Genomic DNA, 13,868 nt, shown 5'->3' with positions numbered 1-13,868 from the left:
AAAAAAAAAAAAAAAAAAAAAAAAAAAGACCCACATAAAAATACTGGACAGGTAGCCAGAAGAGAGTCAGTTGTAAACAGAAATGTGCAATTGTGCTTCACAAGGGCATGCAGCATTTTGTGTTTTAATCCACAGCCCTGCAGCTGATGGTGTCCAGTGAGAGTTTCACCTTTGACAATGTCACCATCTCCCTGACGTGGCTTCTCTCACCCTACATAGGAAACCTGTCCTGTATAATTAGTACAGGAGACGGCCACATTTTCGATCCCTACAACCCGCCGAGGTAAGAGAAATCTCTGAGCCTTGAGGCAGGTTGTATGTATCATCAGTTTTTTGCCTCATAACAAACCAACCCAAAACTTGGTGGCTTAAAACAATAGTTACCATTTCTTACGGTTCTTTGGAGAGCTGGGTGGCTTTTCTTGTCTGAGTGGAGTCGGCTGGGGTGGGCTGTCTAGGAAGACCTCACTCACTCACATGCCTACTGGTCAGCCGGATGTCAGCTAGAAGCATGTGCTGTTCATCACCCAACAGGTTAGCCTGGGCTCATTCACACGGTGGCAAAGTGTTCCTAGCAGCAGAGCCTGATGCGCAAATGTTTTTTCAAATCTCTGCTTGTGTTACATTTTCTAAGATACTGTTGGCCAAAACATGTTCCATGGCCAAGACCAGACTGAAGAGGTGGAGGAGTAGACCCCACCTGATAGAAGGAGCTGGAGCCGCACTGCAAGGCGCTGCCATACAGGGATGGGAGGAAGTGTTGCTGCTCCTTTTGCAATCACTCTACCTCATAGATTTTCTTTTCTTTTTTTTCTTTTTTTTTTTTTTTGAGACAGGGTCTTGCTCCATCGCCAGGCTGGAGTGCAGTGGCTCAATATCGGCTCACTGCAACCTCCACCTCCCGGGTTCAAGCGATTCTCCTGCCTCAGCCTCCCAAGTAGCTAGAACTACAAGCATGTGCCACCATGCCTGGCTAATATTTGTAGTTTTAGTAGGGACAGGGTTTTCACCATGTTGGCTAGGTTGGTCTCGAACCTCTAACCACAGGTGATCTACCTGCCTTGGCCTCCCAAAGTACTGATAGTACAGGTGTGAACCACCGCACCCAGCCCCCTGTCACATTTATGTTCGTGGCTGCCTTGAATGTTTTGTGGTGTCAAATGAGAAACCATACACAGTGATGCTTTGGGGGCAAATGTCTGGGTGATACAAATACCTATGCCATTGTTCTGTGGGTTTCTTCCTGATTGCTACGAGTTTATAAAGAAAACAACAGACTGTAAGTTACACAGTCTTTCAGTCCCTAAATCTTGTACAACTTGAATTTAGCATAAGTCAAAATTGCCTACATGCAGCCCCACTATGACTCACAGCTACATAGGACTTTTCAGTGATAAATAGCGGCTTAGAACAGAAGCAAATGGGACCAAATGTGAAAGTTCGTTAAGTCTGGATGGAGAATCCATGGATGGTTGTTGTATTACTCTCTGGAAGTTTTTGTGCGATTAAAATCTAAAACACAATGAGCACTGTTTTACATTTGCAATCTCTCTGGGCATTAACTCTAAGCAAGAATCACTGGCATTTTTTTTCTCTTCAAAGATGGTGGCACCCCCTCCACCACTGCCCCACCAAAATAGTCCATTTTCCTTTACATTAAAGATCAATTGGACCTTGAAACTACCCACCCACTTTTTTGCGGGGGGAGGTGGGCGGAGTCTCGCTCTGTCACCCAGACTGGAGTGCAGTGGCATGATCTCGGCTCACTGCAACCTCCGCCTCCCAGGTTCAAGCGATTCTCCTGCCTCAGCCTCCCAAGTAGCTAGGACAACAGGCACATACCACCACGCCCAGCTAATTTTTGTATTTTTAGTAGAGACGGGATTTTGCCATGTTGTCCAGGCTGATCTTGAACTCCTGACCTCAAGTGATATGCACCTTGGCTTTTCAAAGTGCTGGGATTACAGGCATGACCCACTGCGCCTGGTCATCACCTACCTTTTAAAAATCATTTTTATAAACACTGGGAAATGCCTGTCTGACGCCTTCTTATCAATACTGGCAGCCACAGAACTCAGTTTATGATATGGAAAATAGCACGAATTTTGATTTTTGAATATACAGAAGCCTCATTTTTTGGTGTAAATATCACTGTGCTTTTCTCTTATGTGTTAGTACGGCCTCCTACTTTTTCTTAACTCCTCAGTAGTCTAAGAGGTGAGATTCTAAAATCAAACCGTTCTTGTCCATTGTAGATAAATAATAAGAGCTTCTGGGAAGAATTGCATTGTATAGAAGTCAGAAGACTTCTCTGTTAGAAGCTCCTTTTCACCTTGCCTTATATTCGTTTGCATGGAGGGCTTTTTTGTTTCTCTGTTTGTCATGGAAAATTTTCCACATCTCTGAAATTGTATTATAGGACTTACAGAACAATTTGCATGTGGTGAAATCTGTGCCAATCCAGCGTTGGTTAGCTAAGCGCCACCTACTGGCAAATGTAGGGATTGACATTGTTCTTCCGTTATTAATCAGCAGCTTCTGCACCCAGCTGATGTTGGGAGTGCAGAGATTTGCCGGAAACCAATAATCCACAAAACAACACAAGCCTTAGAATGACCTAGAGCTAAAGTCCTCTCTGGGGGAACCAGAATGATAAGGCAGGAGCAATGGATCTAGAGAAGAGAGAGTAGCACGGACCCGAAAGCGTGTGGCATATTCAAATAACTGCAAGCACCTCGCCATGCCTGGAGTTCAGGGCTCTGTGGAAAAATGAAAGATGCTGAAAAACTCAGCAGGAGCCGGGTCCTGAAGAGCTGTTGATGCTAGACAGTCTAACGTAGGTGGGGTCTGCCAACTAAAGAAAACTAAAGAAAAATCAAGCTTTATAAATAAAGTTAGTTTTATTCAGAAGTCTTACTGAGGACCATAGACTGAGGACTGCAGCCCAGGAGGAGTCTTTCAAAGAGGTTCTGCCAGACTGCTCCAAAACAGTGTTTCAGTTCACGACTTCTATATGGGTTGTGCAGGTTCAGTCCACATAAAATTACATCAAAGTTTGGGTGCAAGAGTACATCTGCCTCTTGATGACTAAAATATATCTTGTTGGCCGGCTTCAGTGGCTCATGCCTGTAATCCCAGCAGTTTGGGAGGCCAAGGTGAGTGGATCACTTGGGGTCAGGAGTTCAAGACCAGCCCGGTCAACATGGTGAAACCCCATCTCTACTAAAAAAAAAAAAAAAAAAAATAGCTGGACATGGTGGTGCATGCCTGTATTCCCAGCTATGCAGGAGGCTGATGGAGGAGAATCGCTTAAACCTGGGAGGCAGCGGTTGCAGTGAGCCGAGATCATGCCACTGTTCTCCAGCCTAGGCAAAAGAGAAAGACTCTTTTTAAAAAAAAAAAAAGAAAGAAAAAGAAACTTGTCGTAGATTGCAGAAGCATAATCACTAGCTATCTCAGACATTACCTTTTCTTTTTATTTTTGTTTTTGTTTTGAGACGGAGTTTCACTCTGTCACCCAGGCTGGAGTGCAGTGGCACCATCTTTGCTCACTGCAAGCTCCGCCTCCGAGGTTCACGCCATTCTCCTGCCACAGCCTCCTGAGTAGCTGGGACTACAGGCACCTGCCACCATGCTCGGCTAATTTTTACTTTATTTTATTTTGGATGTTTAGTAGAGACGGGGTTTCACCGTGTTAGCCAGGATGGTCTCGATCTCCTGACCTCGTGATCCTCCCGCCTCAGCCTCCCAAAGTGCTGGGATTACAGGCGTGAGCCACTCCGCCCAGCCAGATAATACCTTATATGTAAGAAAAGGACCAGTCATTTATCTTTTTAGGGATATAGTAACTCAGGCTGGAGATGTGGAAGCAGAGCACTCTATTCTGTTTTGTCCTCAAAGTGTTCTGGAGGGCTGCCTGTCGCTGCAGTCAGGAGCTTCCTGTAATGATGCTGGCAAACAGAAATGAGCACAGGTGTCTCCTTGAGTTTGCTACTTTGTCTCACAGGAACCAGGAAATAGACTCTGATGTGGAGCACGGGAAGGGAGTAGTAAGATGGGCAAGAGGAGAGTTGAACTGGGATGCAGGGGCCACAGAGGCTTTGCCGATCCTGCAGAAACCTCTGAGCTGGCATGGTCCTCAGAGTTGTTTCCAATTGAGGACAGAGAGCCAGACCATTATAATCGGCATTGAGTACTCGTTGGGTGCAGGATGTCCGTGGGATGGGAGGTAGGCTTGAGCGAGGCAGCTCCCTTTGGCTAAAAGGGACTCCTGTACATGGATTCAGCTGTGAGCCCTCAGCCACAGCTCACAGGTGTACTGGGGGATGCATGCCTCAGGCTTGAAGGGTGGAATCTGGAGGATTCCCGACAGCACCCACTACAGAGGATAATAGGAGGGTTTTCAGGTCAGGAACTACGTGGTCTAAGTTGTTACCATTACTCTAGAACTCACTGGATTTTTTTTTTTTTTCTTTTTGAGACAGGGTCTTACTCTGTCGCCCAGGCTGGAATGCAGTGGTGCGATCTCAGCTCACTGCAACCTCCACCTTCTGGGTTCAAGCAATCCTCCTGCCTCAGCCTCCCTAGTACCTGGGATTACAGGTGTGCACCACCACGCCTTGTGTTTTTAGTAGAGATGGGGTTTCGCCATGTTGGCCAGGCTGGTCTGAAACTGCTGACCTCAAGCGATCTACCCTCCTCAGCCTCCTGAAGTGCTGGGATTACAGGCGTGAGCCACCACGCCCGGCCAGTCATGCACTTTTAAACAACCAGATCTTGTGAGAACCCACTCACTACCAAGAGAGCAGCACCAGGGGGATGGTGCCAAGCCATTCATGAGAAAATGCCCCTATGAGCCAATCACCTTCCACCAGGCCCCACCTCCAACACTGGGGATTACAATTCAACGTGAGATTTGGGCAGGAGCACAGATCCAAACCCTGTCAGTGCATGTGTAAATGCGTGTCTTTGTGTCTCCCCAAACGCTGGTCACGTCCCTGACTGTGGCCGGCAGTGTGTCCAGCAATGTGACCCACCAGTTCACATCTCCTGGGGAATTCACCGTGTTTGCTGAATGCACAACCAGTGAGTGGCATGTGACAGCCCAGAGGCAAGTGACCGTGCGAGACAAGATGGAGAGGCTCAGTGTGACTGCATGCTCCGGCCTGTCCCAGTCTGGAGCCGGCCTCCTCTGCCAGGCTGCCTTTGGGGATCCTCTGTGGATTCAGGTGGAGCTTGATGGAGGTGAGTCTGCAGAACTGGGCACATCAAGGCAAGTGATAAAATCACTGATTTCCTCCAAATCTGTCCAACTCCCAGGCCTTAATAAGTAGTGGGCAGGTGCAGTGGCTCAAGCCTGTAATTTCAACACTTTGGAGGGCTGAGGCGGGCGAACTGCTTGAGCCCAGAAGTTCAGAACCAGCCTGGGCAACAGGGTGAGATCCCATTTCTATAAAAAGTACAAAAATTAGTCAGGTTTGGTCGCACATGACTGTAGTCCCAGCTACTTGGGTGGCTGAGGTGGGAGGATGGCTTGAATCCGGGAGGTCGAGGCTGCAGTGACCTGAGATCATGCCACTGCACGCCAGCCAGGACATCAGAGTGAGACCCTGTTTTAAAAAAATTAAAGAGTAACAAGGATCACCTACTGAGCTCTTTTTTTTGAGTTTTGCTCTTATTGCCCAGGTGGAGTGCAATGGCGCAATCTCAGCTCACTGCAACCTCCACCTCCTGGGTTCAAGTGATTCCCCTGCCTCAGCCTCCCAAGTAGCTGGGATTACAAGCATGCGCCACCACACCTGGCTAATATTTTGTATTTACTAGAGACGGGGTTTCACCATGTTGGTCAGGCTGATCTCAAACTCCTGACCTCAGATGATCCACCTGCCTTGGCCTCCCAAGGTGCTGGGATTATAGGCGTGAACCACTATGCCTGGCCGAGTTCATTTTTAAACTATCATTTATTCATTTATTTAGCACCTAGTGTGTGCCAGGCACTGTTCTCAGTGCTTTGCATAAACTTGCCTACTCATTACATACTAGTATTATCTTCATTTTACAGATGAAGAAATGAAGACACAGAAAGATTAAAACATTTGCCCAGAGTCGGAAGGCTAGTAAGCTAGTGAGCGCTCCCAGCCTTCCAAAGGCCCTTTTTTGCATCCCTGTAGAACCGAACTTCAAAGTCACTTCCTGCTGGGAATTTGATTAGGATGAGGTGGCACTGGGACTACTACCAACTGGGCCTGAGCCCATCTCGGTGCAGCCAGCATCGACTAGCTGGGCACACAATCAAGTTGCCCCTGGCCAAGGCCAGTATTCAGCTGCACCCACTGGTATAGCCATGCCAGCTGTTATGGCTGGGGTCCATTCTGACTGGTCACAGTGTGTTTTTTGATTGGTCACAGAGACTGCTCTAATTGATTGTCATGTCCATTCCGATTGGTCACAGTGTCTATTTTTTTTTTTTTTTTGAGATAGAGTCTTGCTCTGTCATCCAGGCTGGAGTGCAGTGGTGTGATCTCAGCTCACTGCAACTTCCACCACCCAGGTTGAAGTGACTCAGCCTCCTGGGTAGCTGGGACTACAGGTGTGTGCCACCATGCCTAGTTATTTTATTTTATTTTTTTGTATTTTTTTTGTATTTTAGTAGAGATGGGATTTCGCATATTGGCCAGGCTGGTCTCGAACTCCTGACCTGAGTTAAGTTGCCCTCATCTGCCTCCCAAAAGGTTAGAATTGCAGGCGTGAGCCACTGCGCCTGGCCACAGTGGTTTTGTTGTTGTTGTTGTTGTTGTCGTTTGGTTTTTGTTTTGTTTTGTTTGTTTTTTGTTTTGAGATGGAATCTCGCTGTGTCCCAGGCTGGAGTGCAGGGGCATGATCTTAGCTCAATGCAACCTCTGCCTCCCGGATTCAAGCGATTCTCCTGCCTCAGTCTCCCTAGTAGCTGGGATTACAGGCACCCACCACCACACCCAGCTAATTTTTGTATTTTTAGTAGGGTTTCACCATATTGGCCAAGCTGATCTGGAACTCCTGACCTCATGATCCACCTGCCTTGGCCTCCCAAAGTGCTGGGATTACAGGCATGAGCCACGGCGCCCGGCCTGTGTTTTCTGATTGGTCACAGGGACTGCTGTGATTGGTTGTCATGTCTATTTTGATTGGTCAAGGTGTCCATTCTGATTGGTCACAGTGTCTATTCTGATTGGTCATGGCATCTATTTGTTGGTCGCAGTGTCTATTCTGATTTATCAGAGCATCCATTCTAATTGGTTGGCGCCTATGCAGTGTTGGTTGTTAAATATTTTAAATTATCACCCCTTCTCTCAATAGAGACCCTCTTGGCTAAGACTCATCCTCACCCAAGGCAGCATTTTTCCTGAAGCCCAGGCCCAATTTGAGATCAGAATAGAGGCCTGTTGATGTAAACAGGGCAGCACAGAGCTAGTGCAGTGAGCACGTGGCTCGGTTTGACCTCACATCCCACCTGGAGCCCTCTCATAGCAATAGCTATGGAAGCCAAAAATGGAGCTTTAACACAGCGCTCAGGAAACCCCTTCAGTTCTTGTGTGCTTATTGGATGAAGACAGCTCATATGTGCACCTGAGGAAACAAAATAATCTTTCATTTATTTACTCAGCCTACTAATATAATTGAGTGCCTACTCTGCCGGGTGTGGGGGAGGCAGCAGTAAATATGAAAGTCAGGGTTCCCATTCTCATAGGGCTTACGTCGTCGTCATCATCATCATCATCATCCAGGCAAGAACTATGCTAGCTTGGTTTTCACTGGAAAGAATCCTCATTTGTTGATTTAAGTCAGATTTTAAGAGTCAACCACAATATTTAGCATCCAGTAGAACAACCATCTGCAAACTGCAAGGGAGCCCCCATCTTGCCGTGAATGGGCTGAGTTCTCATGTTGGTGTGCAGGGTTCCGGGCAGTTACCAGTGTAGGTTGAAGGAATGGCTTCACTTGCTCCTGCTTAAAACAAGACCCAAAGCTAATTCTTATGTGTAAAAATTAGCCCCCACTCTTAAGAGATGCTCCCTTTTAGTCCTCCTCCTCCCCCGACCAGGACATCTCTGGCAACTAAATGTGGTAATTTTTAAATTACAAATATTTAGGTTCTCGGGTAAGACATGCGTAGTATAAATAAGTTAGAATATGCAGATGAACAGAGAGGACCCCCAAATGACAAAATCATGGCTGGGCGTGGTGACTCACGCCTGTAATCCTGGTACTTTGGGAGGCTGAGGTGGGCGAATCACGAGGTCAGGAGTTTGAGACCATCCTGGCAACATGGTGAAATCCCATCTCTACTAAATATGCAAAAAATTAGCTGGATGTGGTGGCAGGTGCCTGTAATCCTAGATACTCGAGAAGCTGAGGCAGGAGAATCGCTTGAACCCAGGAGGCAGAGGTTGCAGTAAGCCAAGATTGCACCACTGTACTTCAGCCCAGGCAACGGTGCCAGACTCTGTCTTAAAAAAAAAAAAAAAAAAAAGACAAAATCAGTTATTAACCTAATACTTAGGGATAATCACCATTAATATTTGAAGAAAGGGGCACATCCTTACATATTGCTTTGTATCTGTGTCTGTATCCATGTCTATATCAGAATCAGGCTTCAGAGACTGAGTCTGAGCTGCCATAGTATTATCAACCACATGGTTGTTACCAACATTCTTAAATTTTTCTTACCCCACCTAGGAACAGGAGTGACTTACACTGTGCTTTCGGGTGACACAACCCTGGCCAAGTCCACCACCCAAAGGGGCTCGCTACCATACAATCTGACCCTGGACACAGAAACCCAGAAACTGATGGGCCCTGGGAGGCACCGCCTGGAGATCCAAGCCACCAGCAGCACCACCTCCTCCGCACTGTCCGGGAACATCACAGTCCGCTTGGTGGAGCTGCTGTCAGGGCTGCAGGCCTCCTGGGCTTCTGACCATTTGGAACTTGGACAGGACCTATTGATCAACATCTCAGTGGCTCAGGGCACCCCAGAAGAGCTGACCTTTGAGGTGGCAGGACTCAATGCAACCTTCTCCCACGAGCAAGTGAGCTTTGGAGAGCCATTTGGGATTTACCGCTTGGCTATTCCAGTTGAAGGTACATGGGGTTAGTGGCTCGCCTTCTGATGCCCCTCCTCTTCCCCTTCTGATTTGGTGCCCAGGGTCCTGCCAGCCAGTTTTCCAGTGTGTCCTGGACATAGATGTGGTTCACAGCACCCTGCCTGGGTCACAAGATAAGGAACAGCCAGGTGTAATCTGCCATCATCGAGTTATCGGTTCTCAACTTTGGCACTTCTGACATTTGGGGCTGGATCATTCCTTGTTACAGCTAGGGGCTGGTACTGAAGGAGTTTTGGCAGCATCCCTGGCTTTTGTTCACTAGATGCTAGTAGCACCAGCACCCCAAGTCATGATGATAAAAATGTCAGACATTGCCAAATGTCCCCTCGGGGGAAAAATCACCCCCATTTAGGGCCCCTGTAAGAGACCAGGCATATTCAGATTTCCTCAAACATCTCTAGAGCAGAGTGTGGTTTGGGGAACTGCAGGTGATGCCCTGGGGGAAAGAGGTAAAAACCAGAATGGCAGAGACGGGGATGGAGAGAGGAAGTGTTGCCGACCGCAGGGTCTTAGGCTCTGATGTACCGAAACGCTCACGGACGAGGCTGTGTTCAAACATAAAGGAGGCAGCACTGGAGTGGAGGTTCAGGGGTTGACTCTGCAGAGAGTCCGGAAGGCGTTCTTTTTTTTTTTTTGGAGACGGCGTCTTGCTCTGTCTCCCAGGCTGGAGTGTAGTCAGTGGCGCAATCTTGACTCGCTGCAACTTCCGCCTCCTGCGTTCAAGCAATTCTCATGCCTCAGCCTCCCAAGCAGCTGGGATTACAGACGTGCACCACCATGCCCAGATAATTTTTTTTGTATTTTTAGTAGAGAGGGGTTTCATCATGTTGGCCAGGCTGGTCTCGAACTCCCAACCTCAGGTGATCCACCCGCCTTGGCCTCCCAAAGTGCTGGGATTACAGGCGTGAGCCCTTGCGCCCAGCCTGTCTTTTTTTTTTGAAATGGAGTCTCTCTCTGTCACCCAGGCTGGAGTGCAGTGGCTTGATCTCAGCTCACTGCAACCTTCACCTCCCAGGTTCAAGAGATTCTCCTGCCTCAGCCTCCCTAGTAGCTGAGACTACAGGCATGTACTACCATGCCTGACTAATTATTTTAGTTTTAGTGGATATGGGGTTTGACCAAGTTGGCCAGGCTGGTCTCGAACTCCTGACCTCACATGATCTGCCTGCCTCAACTTCCCAAAGTGCTGGGATTACAAGCGTGAGCCACCGCGCCTGGCATTCTTAAAGGAGGTGGGGTGGGAAAAGGGTGACATTTAAGCATGTGGAGGTGGGGAATGTTCAGCGCCTGTGCAGTCTGGTCACATGCTTCTTGATGTGTGGTATATCTCATTAGCATGTTAAAGCTCTGCCCTGGGCATGATTTTTAGTATTATAAGGAAGCAAAGGGCAAAGATTGGTCATTTTTCTAGTCTTTGGTGCATGCAGGCTATAGGGTTAACTCCCTTGAGTAAGATTTAAGGTGGGAGCTGTTTATTTTCGTTTCCTCAAGGTCTGCAATCAGTGGGCAAGGTACCTTGAGCAAGATTTACGGTGCAACCTCTGGATGATCTGACTGGAGTCTGTGCCTGCCGTGGGCCACTCTCCCCAACCAGCTTGAAGTAGAGTCCTCGATGAGGCAGGGCAGGGGTCCAAGTCCCATCTGTGGTCTATCTCAGAAGTATTTGCAATGATGCTGATGGGAGGACAGACTGGCTGGCACCAGCCAGGGGAGGTGGCCACAGCACCCATTTGCATTTAATCTGTAAGGAACAGAGAGTCCTTGAGGGCCCTGATGAGATCAGCAGGCAGAAGTGTGATGAGAATGGCAGAGTCTCCAGCCCATCCAGGACCTGCCCGCAGCTCCCCCTGGATCTCAGAGGTGCGCTAGAAAACAGGTGACACTGTGCAGGTTTGGGGTTACAACGCCCTCTGCAAGCAACTCCACAAACCAGATAGCAGAAGGGACGATAGCTTTGAGAAGAAAACCACCGGGGCTTTGCCAGATACCAAGGGTCCAGCTTGGAAGAGGGAAAATCCGGAGGCAGCTGCAGCTGGAAAATCACACCATGCATGGGTTATAAGCCAGATGCAGATTTTGCTTTGTCACCTATAAAAATTACTCCTCCCCTGAAAGTCACGGCTGTAAAGGTCGCTTCGCAGGGGAAGTTGATCTCGGTCTGATAAAATCTCCGCATGCCTTGTGACTTTCGCTCTCTGTTAGATGATGAACAGACTTCTCCTGCCCCTGAGGCCAACAGATTTGGACGACTCCAGGGCTGGCGGTGGGTGGAAGGATGGAAGGGAACAGGACAGGGCAGGGACATTTGCACTTGGTGGTGCCGGCCTGGTTCTTGAGGTTGAGCAAATGTTTGAAGCTGCCTTTTTCTTGTAGGAGCTTCTCTGGGTTCTTGGGGCCCCCAGCTGGGCCTTATAGGCCTTTGCTCCTCGGGTGGTGGGGGATGCCTCCCCGTTAGCTGGCCACATGCCCTGGCTGCTTCTCCTTGGCCACCTCCCCTCTCTGTTGGACTCTCCTCATTCTCCCTGCCCTCGTCAGCACCCCTCTCCCCAAGGCACACATCTGGTCCACAGAACATTCTGACCCATTTCTTGGCTGACTCCCAGCCAGATGCAGTTCTTTCCCAGATGCAGAAATGCAGCCCCTTCCTCCTGACGCCTTCCACCCCATGCGTGGTGGCATGAGCCTGTAATCCCAGCTACTCGGGAGGCTGAGGCGGGAGAATTACTTGAGCCTGGGAGGTAGGTGGAGGTTGTGGTGAGCTGAGATCGTGCCACTGCACTCTAGTCTGGATGACAGAGTAAGATCCTGTCTCAAAAATAAAATAAAATAAAATAAAATAAAATATTCCTTCTCCACTCTCTCCACCCTTCTCACAATACTGCTATGTCTCTTCCTCTTGGGAATCCCCAATCTTATCTATTGAAAACCTACTTCTCCTTTGGAATTTAGCTCCAGCCCTGGCTCCATCCTGTGAACCATTTCTTTCTCTCCTGAGGTTGAAGCGGCCCCACCCACTGCCCACAGTGCCCCATGCCGATTCCTCCCATGGTTTGGCGTTCACTGTCCTATGTGTCTACACATCATAAGGCCCCTGAGGACAAGAACCAAACTCCTTCAACTCTGTGTCCCCAGAGGCTTGCACCGTGCCTGACATACAGCAGGGATTCGTTAAATGCTCAGAGGTGAAATATTTCGTTAGAGGCATCAGTGGACTAGGGAAGCAAGCTGGGAGAGTTTTCTTGGTTAAATTCATGACAACGGCTGTGACTCTGGGTCCTTTGTATTGCAGGTACCTTTCTGGTCACCATGCTGGTGAAGAATGCCTTCTCCAACGTGAGTTTGGAAATCGGGAACATCACTATCACAGGCAAGGTGTTTCTGCAAGGGGGCATAAAACCTTTTACCAGGAGTCCAGGGCATTGCAACTGCTTAGGCTCTAGTGAGGGGCCTTTCCAAACACGGCTCTGAATATGTATCTTGTTCTACAGATGGTTAGAATCCTCCAGTTATTCTAAGGAGGCAATGATGTTTACAGTAAAACATTTAACCACTGATACGGAATTCTAAAATGAGAGTTTGCATTCATTATGATGCTTTAAGCTGCAAGTAACAGAAAGTCCAACCTAAGTAGCTTCAGATTCAGGGCTTTCTCATCTCACATAAGAAGTTGGAGGTAAGCACTTCCAGGGTTGGTTCGGTGCTCAGCGATGCCAGCAAGAAACCAGGCTCAGTCTATCTTTCTCCTCTGCCATCCTTAGAGCTTTGGGGCTGCCTTAGGCTTGCTGCTCAGGGAATCAAAGTGACTGCTGCAGTTCCAGATATTGCGTGTCAACCCAGCATTATCCAGCAGCGGGAGAAGGGGTGTCCTCGTGTGCACCTCTTTTTATTAGGGGAAAAATCTTTCCCCCTCTACACAGTCATCACCTCAGATACCATGACCAAAGTAGGGTCATGTCTGCAGCTATAAAGTGCACTGGAAAAGCAGATACCCAGCGTTTTCAGGTTCTGTGGGAGAAGGTGGATTCTGGCTGCCAGGAGGAAGGCTGGGGTAATGGCTGTTGGGGAACTAGCTGACAGTAGCCATCACAGAGGTAGAGATCACTTGAATGTGTTTGCTAGGACAGTTCAAGTAGCAAGGGACAGAAAAGAAGCTCAAACTGGCTTGAGTCAAAAGGAAATTTTATCAGCTCAGAAAATGAAAAGCTGGCTGGTCACCGTGGCTCATGCCTACAATCCCAGCACTTTGGGAGGCCGAGGTAGTGGATCACTTGAGGTCAGAAGTTCGAGACCAGCCTGGCCAACGTGACGAAAACCTGTCTCTACTAAAAAGATGAAAATTAGCTGGGCGTGGCGGCACACACCTGTAGTCCCAGCTACTGGGGAGGCTGAGGCAAGGAGAATCGTTTGAGCCTAGGAGGCAGAGGTTGCAGTGAGCCAAGATCATGCCACTGCACTCCAGCCTGGGTGACAATGTGAGATGGCGTCCCCTCCGAAAAGAAAAAAGAAAATGAAAATGAAAAGCCCAGGGAGCGGACCTGTTCTTAAACATAGCTGGATGCGTTGCTCAGACAATGTCTTCAGAAACCTGCCTCTCTCCCCCTCTGGTTCTGCGATGCCTTCTTTTGGATTCTCTCTTTCTGGCAGTAGTAAGATGGCCCCAGGCTTTGATCCTTAACCCCAGAGGAGAAAGAGCACCTCTTGATGGAGATTTCTAGTAGAAGTCCT

General features: G+C 48.4%; 1 protein-coding gene across 2 annotated transcripts in view; it reads left to right on the top strand.

Moving 5' to 3' along the window:
• PKD1L2 (polycystin 1 like 2) overlaps positions 1–13,868 on the top strand; it is a 108,166-nt gene that overhangs the window by 14,867 nt on the left and 79,431 nt on the right. For both annotated transcript variants that reach the window (XM_025370608.1, XM_025370609.1), the window contains exons 5-8: positions 136–283; positions 5,015–5,244; positions 8,716–9,120; positions 12,433–12,510. In XM_025370608.1, coding sequence (XP_025226393.1) covers positions 136–283; positions 5,015–5,244; positions 8,716–9,120; positions 12,433–12,510 — 861 coding nt within the window. The remainder of the gene's footprint in view (positions 1–135; positions 284–5,014; positions 5,245–8,715; positions 9,121–12,432; positions 12,511–13,868) is intronic.

Source organism: Theropithecus gelada, chromosome 20 (genome assembly GCF_003255815.1).
Source record: "Theropithecus gelada isolate Dixy chromosome 20, Tgel_1.0, whole genome shotgun sequence".
Taxonomy (NCBI): Eukaryota; Metazoa; Chordata; class Mammalia; order Primates; family Cercopithecidae; genus Theropithecus; species Theropithecus gelada.
This window is presented reverse-complemented; position numbering and strand designations above follow the sequence as displayed.